Raw genomic sequence first — 21,284 nt, forward strand, 5'->3', positions numbered from 1 at the left:
GGTACCGACATTTTTGTCTACATGCATGAGTGGCTTCTAATCAGTCAAGCCTAAAATGGACAACACTGATTGATATGACTTAGTCATGCCTTATTTGACCTATCATCTACATAATCACAAGATAATAAGCGTTGGTCGCTGACCTCTTTCACCAAATGACCCATGCTTAAATGACAATTCACAATTTGAATTGGAAAAAAACAAACAAACAAAAGAAAATACAATCAGCCGGTCTTTTTCTCTGGGGGCTAGTATCATATAATCCGAGTTCAAACTCCCCATGCATTATACAGAGCAGCTCTGTTCGGTCTCTTTGGCCCGCCAGGAGCACAGATAGCAGAGTGCACCATATTTCACTAGCTTCATTTATGATTATGGGGGTAGACCTGGGGACAAGCTAAATTAATGATGCATTGTGACTATGAATCTGGCAGAAATGAATTCAACACATGGTGGGAGACTGTGAGATGTCCAGAGGTACACAATTGGAATAGCTTTTAGCGCCAACCATTAACGGTGATATTCTTTGAAAATGCGATCATGCCAGCTGGGAAATAGATTCAAAAAGAGTCACTTCTCATTCTTGCTCATTTTTAATGCCAGCTGGAGCTGTTTTAAAGAAACTCCCTACAAAGAGGTATGAGCGAACACATGCTTTTATCATCTTTTTTTCAGTCAAATACCTTACAACTTATTTAAAAGTTCACTTCATAGGTGTTCTACACCTATGTACAGATACCAACAATTTATTTTTGATTAGTATTTCCCACCTGATTTGGTAGGGTGAAAAAACTTTTCTGATTTTGATCAGAAATCGTATCGAAATCTAACACGAAGACTGACTATGATTAAATGACTTTTATGATGTTTTTTGATGTTTCATGATTTGCTTAAAAGATATTCTTTATTCATTGTAAGGTGAGGTGATTTTATTTGTATAGCACATTTCAGTGAGTAGTGAGTGAGTGAGTGAGTGAGTGTGTGAGCAAGGTGAAAGGGCACAACCAGGACAGCTACATCTGTTGAGTGTGAGATGTCTAAGATGTAATTAAAAACTGAGGAGCAGACAGTCCCGGGAAATGTGAGACAGCATCCCCCACGCCCCCAACCCCTCGAACCTAAGTGAGTGTGTGGGTGAGTCAAGTAAAGAAGCAGCAGGAGGAGGAGGAGAGCACGGGGAAAGGAGGCAGGGCCAACGGTACTGGCCCTGATAGGAACCCACGTTCCTCACAGGCCACACCAGAGCTCCACTGCGACGATCTCAAATTATATAATTTCAATATAATCAATAAATAATAAAATGCTACATGCAAGATATTAAACACATTTTATGTTGAAAGTTGTGTTGTTTTGTCAAGCGCTGTATCCCGGTAAACCTTTGTACTCTACATCTGTTCTAATCAGGTATACCCTTTTGTCTTCCCCTTAGGTCTCTCAATAGACTTTGCTGCCAACAAGCTTTACTGGATAAGCTCAGCCAATAGCACAATCAACAGGTGCAATCTGGACGGCAGTGGGCTGGAAGTGCTGGAGGCTCTAAAGAGGGAGTTAGCGAAAGGCACGGCTCTAGCCGTGATGGGTGAGTGGAGCTCGTCACAAGTGCATCAGATTGGCATGGGATTACTCAGGGGGTATGAAGAGATTACATCTTTAACCAGTTAAGTGGTTCCTGAATAGAGTCATTTACGCACTCCTTGCAACAGTTATGCTTCACTTTTAAGTCAGAAAGGATTAGATAATTAAAACACAACACAGCAATGATTGATGATTGATTTTCCTATTCTTTTTATAATTAAAAAGAGCGAGGGTGTTAAGTACATGTGTATACTTGCTATTAGTTGCCGAATCCAGAGACGACTGGCCCATTAGGCCTTATAGGCAAATGTTAAGAGCGCCGTGGCGTACAGGGGTGCTAGGGAAAAAATTCACCTTCACATATAATTATATTAAAATAAGTTATTACTATTAAAAAATCTAATATTGATTCATAAAGCAATGCCCGATTTAAAAAAAAAAAAAAACAAACTACAAACAATGCCAAATACCCAACCCTCCCAGAGCACAGGGTAGCAGGGTAGGTAAAAAGAAAGGGAGGAAAAAATGGCAGAAAGAAGGAGGTAAAGATCCAGTGAAAGGAAATATCCGTTGTACTGCGTCAGTTATTTACCACGGTGAACTGTTAAGTTGATAATTTGCTCAACATAGTATGATAATCAGTAAATAACCAGTTTTATATTTCTGTAGTTTGGCGTCATGGATCTTAACTATCATGTATCATTTGTATTGGCCTAATCTACGCTTTTATTTGTTGTATAGGGCATTCATAATATATTATTATTTTAATTATTTATTCCATTTTTTTATGTGTTTTTTTTATTTTGTGGTAAGAGAATTTTAGTATTTCAGATTTTTTTCCATTGTATATTTTTAGGCACGTAAATTGGGTGACATGTTATCTTAAAGGAGCTTGAGGCCGGATTGTGGCAAGATTTATGAAAAAAATCTGTATACATTTTAAGTTTTCTAGTAATAATGTCAGATGAAGCGTTCCAAACCCAAAAGAATGAGCCCTCTAGTGTATCTCTCCTTTGCCTTGAACAGGCTGTGTGCTGCAAAATGTGCTGCAATTCGGTCCCGAATTTCCCGCGCTGGGCTTCACTGTTGGCTGCAGTACCCCCAACGGCCGTCGCGGTGAAGGGTGGCGCTAGAGAGTCTCATTTCTTAAAAGGAGCCTCAAGCTCCTTTTAAATGAAAGACAATGGTAAAAACGATGCTATTTGATTTCTTTTGTAAGCCTCTGTAAATCGCCAATGGAGGGGGCGCCATATAAATTCTCACCTAGCATTGGGGAGGGCTGGCTCTAGCTGAATGTATTGTATTATACCATCAATCAACTTCTATGTTCAATAAAAGCCACATATCTAAGTAAATTTTAGATTGTATACGTAAAATAATACGTCTAAGTGTTATTCTGTCAGCCCTTATTTCTTTTTATAAATACTTGTAAATACCAGCAAAAATATAATTACAACTGTCATTCATCCTTTCACGTGGATATGTGCACTGACACTTTTCATAACTGAATTACCTTATTTTTGCTTAGTGTGCTTGAAAATAAAAGCGAGAGAAACAAATATCACACAGATCCATCTGAGCAATCTGGCTGACAACTTACACTATCAGTCCTGCTGTGTAAAGCTGACCCCTGCTGTTCAGTCAAAAATAATAAACAGTTCTTTCTCAGTCATTTTTCCAGAAATTGCAAGTCTTCACAAGGTTTTCACACTCTGTTGCTGGTATTTTGGCCCATTCCTCCATGCAGCAGTGATGTTTTGGGGCTGTTGCTGGGCAACACTGACATTCAACTCCCCAAGATTTTCTATGGGGTTGAGATCTGGAGACTGGCTAGGCCACTCCAGGACCTTGAAATTTTTCTTACGAAGCCACTCCTTTGTTGCCCGGGCGATCATTGTCATGCTGAAAGACCCAGCCACGTTTCATCTTCAATGCCCTTGCTGATGGAAGAAATCTCACGATACATGGCTCCATTCATTCTTTCCCTTACACGGATCAGTCGTCCTGGTCCCTTTGCAGAAAAACATCCCCACAGCATGATGTTTCCATCCCCATGCTTCACAGTAGGTTTGGTGTTCTTTGGATGCAACTCAGCTTTCTTTCTCCTCCAAACACGACATGTTGTGTTTCTACCAAAACGTTCTATTTTGGTTTCATCTGACCATATAACATTCTCCCAATCCTCTTCTGGATCATCCAAATGCTCTCTAGCAAACTACTGGCTCAAGCAGGGGGACACATCTGGCACTGCAGGATCAGAGTCCCTGGCGGCGTAGTGTGTTACTGATGGTAGCCTTTGTTACTTTGGTCCCAGCTCTCTGCAGGTCACTCACTACGTCCCTCATGTGGTTCTGGGATTTAAAGAACGGGTCCTCAAGACCAGGCTCCCTTCAAAGAGCCATAAATCCCATCCCTTGTTGGAAGTTGTAGAAGCTTCTCAAGACTGGTTTTGAATATAGGGCAAACAAAGAAATATTGGTTTTGTTTGTATATGTTTAAAATATAAAGTTATCAGGCTGTCAGACTGATTCTTTAGTTCATGATTTCTGTCTCTGTGTCCAAGGTGCATTCATTACTGCATTACAGAACTACAGCAGTGGCAGAACAGAATCTCACGGTTATGTTATCTGCACCTGAAAGCCACACCATCTTCTTTCTAAGCATTCTTTACAATTAAGAATTCTAAAGGCTGAACCTTTGAGACTTTGTTATTGCATTTTACAAATAGGAGCTTGAGTGTTGGGTGACACAGACGAATGGCTTGGTTCCTGCACCGAAGCAGGCACAGCAAAATAGTGGAACAGTGATGCCCATTGGTCTCGATCAGTCACAGTTAATGAGGACTTTTACCATCTCATTAAACTAAATAGTTTATTGAACAGCACTGTGCTCTGTTTTTATTGCATTTGTAAAATATGGAAATGTTATAGCGTTTTAACATTAGAACCAAAGTTTTATGCAGAATGCATAGCATTTCATGTCAATCCATCACATATTTTATGTTGCAAGATGACAAATGGGATGATTCTGTCTGTTTTCCACAATTTGATCTTACTGTACATTTTGGCTTTCAGACTAGTCCCCCACTTCTCGCTGATATTAGGATTACAATATGGCTTCACAAACAAAAACATACACTCTGCTAAGAGGAAGAAAAGAAAAAAGACAAACTCAAGTTTTCTCCAATTGTGTTTGGGTAATTATGGTCTGGTGTGTCTTCAGTGGTGACTCAGCCAATCAACATTAAATCGAATGGTGCTTTCTGCTTTCTCTTGGTTGTCAGAGCTTCATTGATCAGATAAACCTGAGTGAAATGGCACCAGTTACTCAAAATGGAGTAACCAAATAAAGCTGATTTACACATGATAAATCTGTAACTCCCACATAAAATCAAGTGGAGGCAGAAATACATCCTGCAACACAACTTTGTAGCAGGGTTTTGTGGATCAAACATGTTTTTGTTCTTTTGTTGTTTTTTTTTAAACTGTCCTACTCTTTTTATTCACAAGTCCTAGTGATGGTTTATGTAATGTAACAACAGCCCCCTTATTGACAAAAGGTCAACGCATGTAGGTCTTAAGGCTCAGTAGTAATTGGATTGGCTTGAGGCCTTCCATTTAGAAGGTATAAGTGATCGATCAGCCTTGACTTGCCTTAGATCAAACAAGCCGTCGTGGTGGAAATTAAATATGACGCGTGACAACAGAGCAATCACACCTAGCAAGCGGCCCCCATGGCATCAAATTAACACAGGGTGCAAAGCTAATCTCAGCTAGCATGCCCTCCAGGGTGTAATGTTTTGCAAACTGCATGTATACTGTCACTCTCACTCGCAGGCATTTGTTTGATTTATGGAAATGTGTTTCACATTTTCTTTGAGGAAAGAATTCATTATAAAGCTATAAATGACAGCAGGAATTGTTTCATTCTATGTTTGCTTTGTTGCTTTTAATAAATCTAAAATGGTAACAGAATAAACTAAAATGTTTCACCTTGAAGGAAGAGATTAAGTTATAAAGAGGAAAAACAAATTGTCTTAACTGCAAGATGAAGTCTGTCTCATTTATGTTGGATTTTTCATTGAATTCACAAGGATATTATATTGCAATAGGCTGAGAGAAAAGAAAAGAGTTCCTCAAGAAGGGAAATTAAAGTAAAATGTAAAAACAAATGTGCTTGTACATGTAAATGACATGCATTAAAATCAGTAGTCATTTCCTGACTGGTTGCTACTGCTCAGCAGAGTGATTTGTGTTGTCCTCATGGTACGAACATATCTTTCAAAAAATCCATAGGTGAAAGGTTTAGAATCCTAATCTCTACAATCGAATATTTAGATTAGAGTGTAAAGATATTTTTGCGTGTAATTTTTTTAAATTCCAATATCTATATCTAATTCTAATATCTGCACAGTAAAAAAAAAATCTGTTTTTACCCCGGGCTGCTGGAGGCCACCTGGGCAGGAAAAAAGAAATCAGACGGACAGAATGAAGAACAGAGAAAGGAGAGACACAGACACAATGGCTAACTGGTGCACTACAGGGATGGCTACACAAGGTGGGGGTAGTAGTCGGGATGCGGTCTAACAAACACGTGTTTGATTTAGCTCTATTGACTACTGAGGTCAGCTCAGTGACGTCTACGGGATTGAAACAGTCTAGAGTCAAGTCAGAGCCTAAGAAAGTCACTAAAGCTGAAGAAACGCACACAGCCGCTACCTGGCGGGCCTGGTTGATTTCTTCTCTAATTCATGTGAAGCCAACTTCACATGTGCACTCTGGTCATTAAACTGGGAAATGAGGAAAAGCGTATTTTTCTGTTGTGGGAGAACTTGTCAACGAGATCCAGCAACACGGATGCAACAATAGACAAACTATAAAATAAACAAACACACTTAAGCAGCTTAAGCTAGTAAACACAGTTGAGCATGAGGCTCCTTTTAAGAAATGAGACTCATTAGCGCCACCCTTCGCCACGACGTCCGTCGGGGGTACTGCAGCCAACAGCGAAGCCGGCACGGGAGAACGGGGAGAACGCACATGCAGCGTCAATGACGTCAAATCCGCAGGACAGCGCGGGAAATTCCGATCACCATTGCAGCACATTTTGCAGCACACAGCCTGTTCAAGGCAACAGAGAGATACACTAGAGGGCTCATTCTTTTTGGTTTGGAACGCTTCATCTGACATTATTACTAGAAAACTTAAAACGTATACGAATAAATCATAAATCCTGCCTCAATCCTGTCTCATGCTCCTTTTAAATGCGTTATTATTATTTATTTTAATCCCCATTAGCCGTCATCAGTTGGACAGCTACTCTTCCTGGGGTCCAATAACTAAGTTAACTAAGAACAGCTGGATGCTCCACAGGTGGTCCTGGCGAGGAGCGTCTCTCTCTCTCTCGTTCTCCTCATCTCCGTTCGGATGGGGGGTTGTAGCGTCGGGACTGTAGCTGGGCTTCCTTTGGCTCCCGGTTGGTCTGAAGGCGTTCACGTTATGGGGGCGTGCACGGGTCCCTCGTTGGGCTCGTCTGGGGCTCGGAACCTTGGCGGGTCACTCGTTGCAGCACTGCAGCCAGACGGAATTTTGTTGCCGTTTCCTGGACGCTTCTTTAGGCACGACGGTGGAGAAGGCAGGCCTGCAGTTAGTAGCACTCATGCTGAAGTAGGAGCTGTGGCCTTCAAAGCTCACAGGCTCAGGAGAGAAGAGGTCTTCGAGAGAGTGAGTTAGGGAGAGAGAGGGGGGGGAGCTACTCTTTATAGTTGGGCCTGGGCTGCTGTGCATCAGTGGGGACCCCTGCTGGGTTTTTTGAAGGGGGTCCATGCCCAATGAGAGGCTTATTCCTTATCACCTAAGTATAATAAATGGAGCAAAGCCTGCTGAGTTTGGAGTCATAATTAAGGTTTCTTTGTTTCAAACTATGTGGTCAGGCCTTAAAGTTGATTTTAGCCCTTTCTTTGCTCAACACAGGGCTGTGGACCGACACCAGTCCTCAGTCTCAAAATGAGTTCATAGAACTCTGTGGAGAAACAGTTTTGAATGAAATACTGAAGGAAAGGGAGTGTGCAATTTATTACTCATTAATATGTGATGCAACTCCTAATGTCTGTCACAAAGAACAGAATGCAATTATTTTGAGATATCGTCGTTCAGAAAGGGAATGATCAGTGGGATGTAACTGAACGTTTTTGCAATTTGAAGAATTCAGTGGCGAGTCTGGACATGAAATATCAGAGATGATACTGGAGGCATTAGAGGAGCATCACACTGGCATTGCAGATTGCAGGGGCCAGGGCTTTGACAATGGCTCGAACATATCAGGAAAAGTTAAATGGGTCCAGGCTGAAAGAAGGCAACTAAACCCCCTGGCTACATATAAACCACGTGCCTCACATACTCCAAATATTATTGGAGTACATGCTGCATAGTCATGTACCAAAGTTTTTTTTTTAAGTTTTTCGGGTGTTGTAAAATATGTAAAAATATGTAAAATATTGCACAATCTCTTATACAATATCTTCAGTGCCAACCATTTAACAGCCTTAGCGGCTGTTAAACCAGTTGCAAATCACTTACCATCATTCCTAGAAGCCCTGGATAGCATCCTTGCTAGATGCAGACTAATGAGGTCATATCAGAGGTCACTGGTCTCAAGAGTTATTTTTCATATTTTAAAGCCATTGTTCTCCTGACTATCTGGGAAAAAAAATATTGCAATCCATTGAAGACAGAAACATAATTCTGCATTCAGGACAAATTACACTAGATGTAGAAGCAGCAAATATGGAGAGGCCTTGAAGGAAGTAATGCAGATCTTTTGCACCTCCATGGGGTGACTTCCTTGCAGAGGCTTCCTTCATTGCAGAAGCTATGGATGTTCCCACTGGATTTCCAGTCAGCCACAAGCGAAAGAGAAAACATTTTGCAGATGAGTCAGAGGTCAGAAGAAAAGGGAAACCAACAGGAGACGGAATCGAATCAGTTTCAAAACATTTTTCTATGTGGCTTTATGTAACATCATCTGTGCCGTGGACACCTGCTCTCAATCCATTGCAAGTATCTGTGACGAATTTGCTGCAATACTGAAAATCAAAGATTTAAAAGCTAATCAGATTCACTCAGTTTACCATTCATTAGCAAGCAAATACAAACAGGATCTAAAATTTTGACAGTGAAGTGTAACATTTGAGGTATGTTTATAATGCCACATTTTCAGACTGACACTCTCCCCTTGAACTGCTGAACTACATTTATAAATTTCAGCTTCAGAGCATTTTTGGTGAAATATATGTTGCCATCAGAATCTTTTGCACATTACCTGTGACTGTTGCAAGTGGAAAAAAAACCATCTCAGATCCACAACAACCCAAGAGAGGCTAAATAGCCTTGCTACACTTTCAATTGAAAGTCAGCTAAGCCGGCAGTTGCACTTCAAAGACCTCATCAACGAATTTGCTAACAAAAAGGCCCGGCGTTGGGCTTTCTGATGAGACATTCAGTGAACAAACAAGCAATTGAAATACGATGAAGCTTGTTGTTGTATTCCATTTGCTCTTTGTTTTACTTGCACATTCAAGTTAAATTCTACATATTTACCTTAGGCTTCACCCTGTGGATTATCTTGAGCTGGGACACTTTGTTTCTTTGTATGTCAGTGCTTGATCGTTAAATACAATAAAATACCCACTACCTATTTGTTGAGTGGTTTGAAATTGAAAATGTATTTGCAATCAGAGGTGTAAAAACATGTTGCAAATCAGTGAAATGAGAATAATACAACCAATAATACATAATTTAAATACTCTGACTTTTTAAATCGTTAATTGTAAACAAGGAAACAGATCACCAGGCAACAAATAACCCTGAAAAACCAGAAAATTGAAGGTGGCAATGAATGAGATCATGGGCTCAAACCTATATTCTTTCAGGGGGCACAGAAATCCTAGCAACTGCCCTGCATAAACATAGTATACAGTAATTCCTCATTCTTCAGGGGGTTACCTTCCAAAAAGAACCCGTGATAGGTGAAATTATAGTGTCCGGTTATGATTTCATATATTTTAATCGTTGTTATCTGTGTTTTGTTGACAGCGTCTGCTCCAAATGCACACCGGTTGATTAGCCACCTGGCCAACCGGCTGCCGCTGTTAAGTTAAATGCAGCATATTCTGGTCATTTAATGCAGTGTCGTTTGCTGGTTGGTTCGGGGGCATTATACAGAAAGTAACGGCTGGATGGTGGAGAATACATTCTACTATAATTGGCAAATTCAAAGACCTTTATTTTGAAAATGATAGTGTTATTTAACAGGCATGCTTGTAACAGAGAGAGTCCCTTTTTTGTAACAGCACGAGTCACGATATGTTCGAAAGGGAGTAAGAAGTAAAAAAACGTATGCACTCCTGTCAACCTTAGTTATTTTTGTTTATCAACTGTTAGAAGTTGAAGATTATTTATTTTTACTTTTGGTGTATCTTTTATTATTCCTTCTAGGAAACCATATGTTATTTGTTAAAGTGTGAGTACAATAAAGTACTGAAGAAACCCAAGATCATCGTCAAAGTACGTTCTCCACCCATACTCTGAACCACTTTAAGAGGCGCTCTGGCAGGCACTCTGATATGAATTTAGTGACAGCACCCCGAAACCAGCGTTTCCTGTGAGAACAGTGTTTCCTCTCCTTCCATCACTGTTGAGATTCTTCATGAGCCTTTTTCATGTAGCTGTAATAATAACCTTGGTACTAACTCCTGTCAAAACTTAATTCTGCCATAGCCATAATGTATGAAAATCCCACCAGTTTCGTTCAAAGCCACGATGGTCCAACAAAAGAGTTTACAACCACAGCTGGAATTCTCCAAGGTGACTTTTCTGTTTGTCATCGTGGTGGACTATGCTCTGCGGCAATCAGTGGACAACATCAGAGACAACAGACTCATGGTTGGAAGAAGATCTGGTCGTCAAAGCGAGAAATATCTGACCGACCTCGACTATGCGGACAATGTCTACATCTGCCCAGACCCTACTCATCGCATTTGAAGAAGTCGGACTCAAGTTGAACTCAAAGAAAACAGAATGCATGCTTATGAATGAGGACTTCAACCACCCGAAGTATAACATCACGGGATGGATCACACATCAAAGAAGTCAAGGATTTTAAATATCTGGGTTCATATGTGGCTGACAGCAGAAAAGATTTTCTTGCCAGAAAGGGACAAGCCTGGAACGCTTGCAACAAACTCCTCAGAGTCTAGCAGTCAGGAATTTCAACCTCCATCAAGGTCTCTTTCTTCAGGGCCTGTGTTGAAAGCATCCTATTATATGGTGCTGAGACCTGGTCTATGAAGAAGGAACTACAAGACCGGCTCAACGGCACATACACAAGACTCCTCATGTGTGTGCAGATCTATGGTGAACTGCCACCAATAACAACAACTGTAGCACGCCGTAGAGCAATCTTTGCAGGTCATTGCTACCGTGCTACGGATCAAGTAATATCCGACATCCTGCTATGGCGGCTCCCCCAATCATCCAGGAGGAACCAGGCCTCATACTTATCCTGACACGATCTCTAGGGACACCGGATTTACACTCCAAGAACTGGGAGCAGCAATGGCCGACAGGACCCGATGGAAAGAAGTGACATCTAGGATCTCGACAACAGTCGAAGGATGATGATGATGAACATACACCCTCAACCTCAGGCCAGGTAAGGCCACGGAGCAGAACCGTACAGGACTGCCACCAACTAGCCCTCAAATAACATCAGTTGAGGGGTGACATCGGTGTCATACATTCAAATTCAAAGATTCAAAGTTGTTAGCCCCCTGGGCTAACATTAACTGCGACCTTGCAGAAAAGAGATATTTTATTCTCACACAAAACAACCTCTTTTCAGATTGTGGTACGTGGGTACAGGGGGGGGAGCACATGCAAAGAACACACAGCAAGATCCCTGTTAGGAGTCAAACCAGGAACTACAACGACAAAGTGCTTTATAACCCTAACAATATAATTTAATTTAACTGAACTCAATAATCAATTCAACTCAACTCAATAGTTCAATTAAATAATTCAATTATTCTTAAATATTCTGAGTTGGATAGCTGGCAGAGGAGGAAGTTGTACAGACCGGGCAGACCCAAACGTATTGTGAGAGTCTGATCATCCCAGTGCTTGCTTCCACCTGTCTGTATGGATGTGTGGTAGATGCTCACTGACATCCTGACCTGCAGCCCCCCCCCACCACTCCGACCGCTTCGGTGTCTGCTGTCTACATCTGCTTATATAGCCATCCCTGTAGTGCACCAGTTAGCTATTGTGTCTGTCTCTCTCCTTTCTCTGTTCTTCATTCTCTCTCCTTTTTCTCTTTTCCTGCTCTGCCCAGCTGGCCTCCGGTAGGAGTGTCCCCCCCCTTATGAGCCAGCTCCTGGTCCATGTTTCTTTCTAAAGGGGAGTTTTTCCTTGCCACTGTTTAGCTTAAGGTTTTTCTCCCACTAGGGGAGTTTTTTACCTGCTATTGTTTTATAATCGCTTCGTCCTCAGGTGCGACCCTTTCTTTCTGCCGTCTGCTCTCCCGGAGGAAAAAATAATAACAGACTTTAAGTTCTACTGTTGCCTACATTTTACAGAAGAATATCAGAAGAGCAACGTTGTACTTACTTCACTCCCTCTGACACTCTGACACTCCCTCTGCTGCAGAAGGGACTTGTAGTTGGGCTCTGCTCTGGAAACGGCGATCCGAAGAACCTCTTTCGTGTGCCGCAGACTCACTCTATTTCTATTGCGGCATTTAATTTTTTGCGAGTGCTGAGAATGCTGCCTCACATCAGTATGTAGGGGGAAACATTGAGATGAATCGTCTTGCCAGTCTGGAGATATTTGGAAGATGCTCCGCCAGTTTCCAAAAGTTCACAACATCTGTAATCCGAAACTGGCACTAAAGTTCATCTGAGCTCTTTGACTCCACAAACTCCATTTGAAGCTGCACAAGTCCGAGCTGGTCGCTTATTTGCTTCATTTCACTGACCTCAACCAGGAATGGGTTTTTCACAAGTATAAAAATATTACCCTGATCCTTGAGGTCGTGGAATCGTGATTTGTAGTTTTGCTGGAGCTCAGTTATCACATCACAGAACTGTCTGGCTGGACGGGAGAGAGTCTGCATGCGTCGCCATGACTTTCTGCACAGTGGGGAAGAAGCAGTAATCGCAACTGCAGACGCTTTTTTCAAGTAAATCCAGTTTGCCAGAAAATCCTCTTGACAGCCACGTATAGCTCATACACGGTCTTGTTTTTTCCCTGCATCTTGAGATTACGTTCGTTCAAGTGCTGCGTAATGTCAAACAGGAAACCAGCAGAAAGCACCCAGTCTTTGTCATCCAAAAAGGAAAAGCGCGAAATCTCTCCTTGGCCAATGAATGCTTTCAGTGGTTCAAACAGGTCCATGAAATGTGCAAGCATACATCCTTTAGATAGCCATCTAATCTCGGTGTATAGCACCAAATCTCCATAGTGAGTGTCAAGCTCCTCACACAGCTGTTTGAAATTCAAGTGGTTTCTTGCACGGGCCCTGACATAATTAATCACTTCGATTACATTTGTCATCACTTCATTCAGACTCTTGAATTTCGCAAACAAGGCTTATTGATGCACAAAACAATGATATGAGAAAATGTCCTCAGCAAGCCTTACGTTTTTCATTGCCTCTTTCAGCAAAGCTACGGCTCCGTTTCTCTTACCAAGCATCGCCGGTGCGCCATCTGTTGTGAATGCTGTTATTTTTTGTGGTCCAATGTCAAACTTTGCTAAGGTTTCCAGCATAGCGTTTTTATCTCCATACCTGTTGTTCCGTTTTCCAGTGAAACCAAGCAGTTCTTCTGTAATATCAAAATTACTGTTGATTGCCCAGATAAATATAAGTAATTGCGGCGTGTCGTTGATATCCAAGCTTTCATCCATTGCAAGGCTGACAAACTCAGCGGATGACAGTCCTTCAGAATATGTTCAATGTTTTCTGAAATGCTTGAAATGCTTGATGCCCTCCTCATCACGGTAGAATCCGACAGTTGAATTTTATTTACCTCATGCTCCATGTCTTTTTTCTCTGGAAACATAGTTGAACAGGCCAGCAATATGCATTCCTTCACTATTTCTCCATCAGTATATGGCTTCATCTTTTTCGTCAGTTCATGCGTGATTTTGTAGTATGTCTCTGTTGCTCTTTCACTGGTATTAGTGTGGAAGAAGTTTTTTTTGGTTCTGTTTGAGTCTCGCCAGCTTCTCAGTCCTCAGCACTCCTCCCTTCGGAAAATCGGTACTGAACCTCGGGTGTTTGGTTTCTTGATGACGCTGCAAATTGCTCCTTTTAAATTCTGAAATAACGTTATCACAAAGCAGACAGACACATTTTCCCGTACCAGTGGAGAGAAAGAAAAATTCGATTTCCCAGTCCTCTCTAAAATTTTGGTACTCGTTTTCATATTTTCATTTGTTACTTACCTTTGCCATTTAACCATCACAGGTGTAAGCTAGTTTTCTTAGAGAACTTATCGCTCGCACCAGCAAACAGTGCGCAAGACCTGAAATGAATTGTGATTGGTTGTTCAGATGGGGGTGGGGTTAAGCCTAACCAACAAATGTTATTCATGGACTCGACATCTAGTGGTGGATGTAAAATAGAGCTACAACTAAATCACATCACACACACACACACACACACACACACACATCTATATATATATATATATATATATATATATATATATATATATATATATATATATATATATATATATTTGGAGGAGTTCAAATATCTCGGGGGCTTGTTCACGAGTGGGGGAAAGATGTACCGTGAGATTTGACAGACGGATCGGTGCAGCGTCCACAGTTATGCGGTCGGAGCTCAGAGTCGAGCCGCTGCTCCTTCACATTGACAGGAGTCAGCTGAGATGGCTTGGGCATCTGTATCGGATCCTCCTGGACGCCTCCCTAGGGAGGTGTTCCAGGCATGTCCCTCCGGGAGGAGACCCTGGGGAAGACCCAGGACACGCTGGAGAGACTATGTCTCTCGGCTGGCCTGGGAACGCCTCGGACTCCCCTCGGAAGAACTGGTGTCTGGGGTGAAGGAAGTCTGGGCATCTCTGCTGAGACTGCTGCCCCTGCGACCCGGTAATAGATAAGTGGTAGAAAATCGATGGATGGATGAATTCCAAGAAAGAAAATTTAAATGTTGCACTCACTGTCATTATGTAATTTTCTTCAGAGTACAGTACAGGTGGTTTTTATGGTTGTGGGTAGAGACGATCTCCTGTGCTGGTCTGCTGCAGCGGAAATGAAGAAGCCTCTGATAGAAAACACTCTTTAATTGTAACTGAGGCATGCATGAAGGTAGATCACATTTTACAGCAAATTTATAAAACCAGTTCCTTCCAAAGGTTTGCTACTTAAATCATGAAAACAATAAAGGTCCCTTCAGGGACAAATAAACTATTTATTAATTGAATTTGAATTGGATTTGTATACTTTTTATTGGCAGTTCGTACAGACTACCTGTGCATGGTTATTAGAGTGATGCACTAAATTTTTAGAGTTTTTGTCACTTTACAAGAGCATTAAAATGGTCTCCCCCTCACAAATGAAATTTATTATGTAACAAAAGGAGCCACCTGACTCTTCGCTACTTTATGCTTCATGTCAAGGGTTCCTCTCAGGTATAATTTCTCCTGTAAAAAAAGGTGCCACTCTGAGGATCACATAGGAATGGGCTTAGTTTGCTGCATAGGTCAGGAGCCTGCTGTGCATGTTCAAATTTGCAGAAGCACACTCATCACTTACACTCATGGTGGTAGAACTTTTAAAGCCTGGAGGGCTTCGAGCTTTGTCCCTTAGGGAGGCAGTAAGAGAAAAGATGTTAAAACATCATGACATGTAACAACTGCAGTACATGTACTCAGTTGCCGTGGTGCCAAAGAGACATGTAGTTGAAAGTCACAGTCATACCCATCTCTCTCCATAATTAATAGTCTTCTATAAGTTTTTATAGGTTGAAGTTTGTGGAAAAGGTATAGTAGAGAGAAAACCTTGATGAAACATGAAAGAAAATATGACTCAAAGCTGCAAGATACACACCATGGGCAGTAGAGCAGGTGACGGGGAGTCCCACTCTTTAATTTCAAAATAGCTCAGAGAAAGCCTAAATTATTTAAAGCTCTCTGGTGCGGAAGTGCCGGCATTAGGGGCTTTAAGTGCAAACTGAAGCATACCACTTACACTTGAAGAAAGTTATGTAGGCTGGTATTTCATAGTATTGCATATCTTTTGGAAGTTTTTTTTTTTGAGAACAGTGACATTCTCCCATTTCAGACCATGTGTATTGGTCAGCATATGTGGATGGATTTTTAAGAGGATATTTTGAATGTTTACAGGTGGCAAACTGTGGTGGGCAGATGATGACTCAGCACAAATGGGAACAGTTGCCAAGAGGGATGGAAAAAACTTTGTGGCTTTAAGAAACAAGACGAGCGGTGTGGCTTATATGAAGGTGTACGACAAGGAGGGTCAGAAAGGTTTGCATACCGATATGAAGCAGAACTTAATCCCAGAAAGACACAAAAGTAAACATTACTCACTCATGGTACCTTAATGTTTGGACTAACTTGTTGTGCTCTACATTCAGGAACAAACATGTGCCAGTTTAATAATGGAGGATGCTCACAGCTCTGCTTTCCGACCTCGGAGAGCACTCGCAGCTGCTCCTGCACTCTTGGCTATAACCTACGTAGTGATCGTACAACTTGTGAGGGTACATATTCCAGTCTTCTTTAATCATTAACCTTTGTGTAAAGTTATGGATCTACTTAACAGTTGTGAGTGATAATATATATGCATTAAAGGGTATTAACGTTTTCCTGTGATGTAAAACTTGATTAACCATCTAAAAAAAGTAATTTTGTCACTCTGTAGGTGTTGACTCATTCCTGGTGTATTCCATCCATGAGGGAATCCGGGGAATTGCTCTTGACCCGAATGACAATGGTGAAGCCTTCATGCCCATCACTGGAACCCTGTTTGCAGTGGGAGTTGACTTTCATGCAGGTATGAAGCAGAAGAAGCTCCACTGTTGAATCAGTCAGTGAATTTATAGGGAAAATAATAGTCTGTATCAACCCTATCACTATTCTGAATAAATGTCACATTAATCCAAATAAAGTCACAGTCAGCAAGAATGTTACAAAGAGTCATTGTAATCCAGTAGGGCTTTAGTATATGTTCACTTTTACACTTTCACATGGAATGTTAAGACGTCTTTATTTTTATTTTTTTTAATTTATATTCTTGGTTTTTGGAAAAAGTCACCCATAAGCATCTCACCACAAAACATGTGTAACTTATTGAACAAGCAGATGAAATGATAACTTTCTTGCTCTTAAAGTGGTAATTACACATCACTGCTGCTTTCAACTTGGCTAAATGTAAAAAAAAAAAAAAAAAAAAAAAAGGGCCCTTTTATCACGTGTTTACCAAACTTCCAGATGTCTCTATGAAATCTTTGACATCCCTTGGTGGAAAGTGTCAAGGACAATAGGATCTAGGACCCAGATGCAAAAGACCGGGAGGCAGGAGTTCCAAAACACAGTTAGAGTTCAGGGGGCCTGGGCACTAGGTTGGGCAGACCGGCGAGACGGATCAGGGGGCCGTCCTCGGGATAGGGAAGAGAGATCCGGGGGCCGCCCTCTGGGCCTCGGCTCGGGCCTGAGCAGAGTCCCGCTGTGCTGCTGTGGGCGTGAGCAGGGTCCTTGGGACAGACCTAGGCGCCGGCTGAGGCGCGAGCAGGGGGGGTGCTTGATGAGGCTGGAGAATGTGCTGCTCTTGGGTGTCTGATAATCATCAACATCCATTACAGTTGAAGCTGCCTGATGTTTCCTGTGGGGTTATTAATATTTTTTTCTTAATTTTAGAAACCAGAAAGCACTATCCACTATCCATCCATCCATTTACTATACCTGCTTAACCCTCTATTGGGTCACAGGGGTCTGCCGGAGCCTATCCCAGCTCATTACAGAAGAAAGACAAAGGTACACCCTGGACAGGTTGTCAGTCCATCGCAGGGCCACATAAATTGACAAACAACCATCCACACTCACACAATCACCTATGGGTAATTTAGAATTGTCAGTCAACCTAACATGCATGTTTTTGGACTGTGGGAGGAAGCGGGAGTTCCCTGGGGGCTGCTCACGCAAGCATAAGGAGAATCTGCAAACTCTGCACAAAAAGACTCCTGTAAGCCCTGGGAGTCAAACCAGGAACCTTCTTGATGCTAGGTACTAAAGACTTCATTTTTTATCCAGTTCTATGAGTTAACTTTAAAAGACTGAGCCACTCAGTACATTTACTGTACATGCAGCAAAGAAATTTCTGATCGTATCAGATAAAGACATCCAGAAGACCGAATCACTTGTCTGAGTATGCATGCTGTTCAGAGAATCGGATAAATGGCCAGAGCAGGGCTGACTCCGTGACGCTATGTGGCGCTGTAACCATTGTAACCATTTCAACAAAGAGCCACTTCCGGTTGACCTCCACTTAACAACAACAAAGAAAGATGTCGTACGAGGACCTGGACGAGGCTACAGCAACGTACATTTTGTGCATTATGTACCTCTTAGTTATGTTTATGAAAAGAACAACGGATCTTTTGGCTGCAGTGATGATAGAAGAACAACGCCGGCGCCGAATAATACGTCAAGGGGCCATAGAGAGCGCCAATTTGTTGATGAACTGGAGCGTCTCTGCTTCAAAGGAGGTCTCAACGTTCATGCTGGATGCGGGTCAGGAGCAAAGATTGGTGGGAGCGAGTGGTGTTAAAGGAATTTAGCGACAAGGAGTGGAAAGAGAACTTCCGAATGACCCGCAGGACCTTCGACAAGTCATGTGGCTTGATGTCACGAGTTATGAAACCTGAGGACGTGACCTTCAGATGAGGGTTGCGATTGTTCTTTACAAGCTGGCCAGTTGTTCTGAGTACAGGGTTATGGCAAACCAGTTCGGCGTGCACAAGTCGACAGTGAAAAAGTTTGTGTAAATTTTTTGCAAAGGGATGGTGTCATCGGTCATCCAAAACATCATCATGGTGCCCACTGCAGAGGAAGCCATCGCCATAGCAGGCCGTTTCGATCTAAAGTTCAACGTCCCCCAGATAATCGGCTGAGGCAAAAAGCGAAGTGGCTTATACGAGGCCTCTACCTATGTAAAATATAGCAAAAGATTGTACAAAGATTTAAAATATGCAGGATACATGATTGCAGTCTAAAAACAAAACCAAAAGCAAATAAACAGCAGCATGAATAGAATACATGGTATCTACATGATTAAAGAAAAAATAACAAATCTAGAAATATCATTAGGTAATCTGATCAATTAAATGTGTCCTGAGCTTATGTTTAAAATTTTTGAATGAAGTAGAGGTAGGCGAGATTGCTGTATAGGTGTTCCATAACTGGGCACCCCTGTATCTGATGGAGAACTGACACAAACCAGTACGGAACTTCGGGAGATTTAAATGATTAGCCTGTCTTGTATTAAAATGGTGCATATCACTGTTGAACTGAAAAAAAATATTTACATGGCAAAAAAAATTAAACTGGCAGGAACAATACTTTGAAAATAAAATTGCAGGTTTGATATGTATTTAACTTAAAGATGGGTAAAATATTGAGTTGTTTGAAAAGAGGGGCAGAATGAGCAGACCAATTACTGTGTGTGGCAATCCTGCAGAATCTTTTTTGCAACATATGAAGTTTCTGAAGATGTGTGTTATAGGTAGCTCCCCAAATAATATTGCAGTAAGTGAGATATGGATATATCAAGCTATAATAAAGAGTTGGGAGACAATTTTCATTCACCAAACTACGGAATTTGCCAATAATACCAATAGATTTAGATATTTTTTTTACAGACATGGTTGATGTGGTTTTTCCAGCTTAAACTTTCATGGATAATTACACCAAGGAAGGTTGTTGATGTAACCTGAGTGAGCGGGTCATCTCCTATAGACAGACCTCTGTTAGATTTACAATATATATATTTTTTTGATATAAATATAATACAATTTTATTTTTTTTATATTCAGTGATAGTTTGTTAAGTTTAAACCATTTTGAAATGTTTTCTAAATCATGGTTAGCCTTTCCCATTAGAGATGAAAAATCATTGTGTGAAATAAATAAGTTTGTATCATCGGCAAAAAGTACAGGAAACAAGGAGGACAAGGCTGCGGCCAAATCATTTATATAAATCAAAAATAACAGGGGCCCTAGTATAGACCCCTGGGGGACCCCGCATTTTAAGGCGGCCCTCTCTGATGATTTACCATCAATGATAACAAATTGCTGACGGTTATGAATATAATTGAAAAGCCACACATGAGTGATTCCAGCAAATCCATAGTGTAATAATTTTTGAAAAAGAACATCAAAATTAACTGTGTCAAAAGCTTTGGATAAATCAAGAAAGACTCCCAAAGCATATTCATTATTATTGATTGCAGTGTGAATTTTATCAACCAATTGAAGTATAGCCATTTCTGTAGAATGATTTTTTCCTAAATCCATATTGGTGTTTATACAGTATCTTACAGTCCTGCAAATATTTCATCATTCTGTTATAGACCAATTTCTGCAGGATCTTTGAGAAACATGGGAGAACAGAAATGGGCCGGTAGTTACTAAATACACTATGGTCTCCAGATTTGTAAACAGGAACTACTTTGGCAATTTTGAGGTCATCGGGTATTATTCCAGTTTTGGTGAAAATATGGGTTAAAGGCTTAGCAATCGAATGTCTAGTTTTCATAATTAAGTTAGATCTGACCTCATCATGACCAGCAGCTGAGTCTTTCAGGCACATAATTATGTCCAAGATTTCCTTCTCTGTAGGAGGCTTGAAGCTCTGAATAGAAGGATGGGAACCTGTCAGAAACTCAGATGGTGACCCGGATGGTTATCCTTTCTGAAAGAACTGTACCAGTATTAACAAAATTATTGTTAAAAATGTATGCAATTAGCTGATGGAGTGACCAGACGCACAACGAGATCGCTCTCCCAGACAGATCACAACTAACCCATAAACTAACTTAAAATTCAGTATCATTCGATAATAAGAATAGATGGATGGGAGAAGAACACTCAGATGCCAAAAAACTGAAGGAAAGGAGTCTACAAAACAGGAAAACACGACAGCAACCAGAGTCAACAGCAGCGAAGAACTAGAAACAAACATGGCGCCCGCGGACATAATAAAGGCGATTAACGACTTAAATACGGACTTAAATGGTGACAACAATACCTTGAGGCAAGAAATCACGCAGCTTGGACAAGAAATCAACGGTTTGGCTTTGTATATATTTTCAAGTTGTCTGGGAGAGACAACCTCATGTTAGTTGGACTTTAGGATGGTAAGGTTAGTCCCATGCGACGGCTCAGCCACCCTATTTATAGGGCCCTTTCTTAGTGATTGGACTTTCCCTCGACCCACCAACGGGGTCTCGGTGAGGAGTTATCCCCTCCCAGTTTGGAGGTCAGTTATTTTTTATGTTCAGTTTGTGTTGTTTGGTTTTACACGTGTTCATGCCCCCTTTCTTTTTTTTTTCTTTTTTTTTTTTCCTTCTTTCTTTCCTCCTTCTTTTTCCCCTTGGGTGGGGGCAACA

General features: G+C 41.2%; 1 protein-coding gene across 1 annotated transcript in view; it reads left to right on the forward strand.

The window, feature by feature from the left end:
* Positions 1-21,284, forward strand: part of lrp1bb (low density lipoprotein receptor-related protein 1Bb) — a 520,571-nt gene that overhangs the window by 338,108 nt on the left and 161,179 nt on the right. The window contains exons 34-37 of the mRNA XM_061722939.1: positions 1,430-1,579; positions 16,004-16,144; positions 16,255-16,380; positions 16,542-16,673. Of these exons, the coding sequence (XP_061578923.1) occupies positions 1,430-1,579; positions 16,004-16,144; positions 16,255-16,380; positions 16,542-16,673 (549 nt within the window). The remainder of the gene's footprint in view (positions 1-1,429; positions 1,580-16,003; positions 16,145-16,254; positions 16,381-16,541; positions 16,674-21,284) is intronic.

The sequence above is a fragment of the Cololabis saira genome, chromosome 6, assembly GCF_033807715.1.
Source record: "Cololabis saira isolate AMF1-May2022 chromosome 6, fColSai1.1, whole genome shotgun sequence".
NCBI classification, from domain to species: Eukaryota; Metazoa; Chordata; class Actinopteri; order Beloniformes; family Belonidae; genus Cololabis; species Cololabis saira.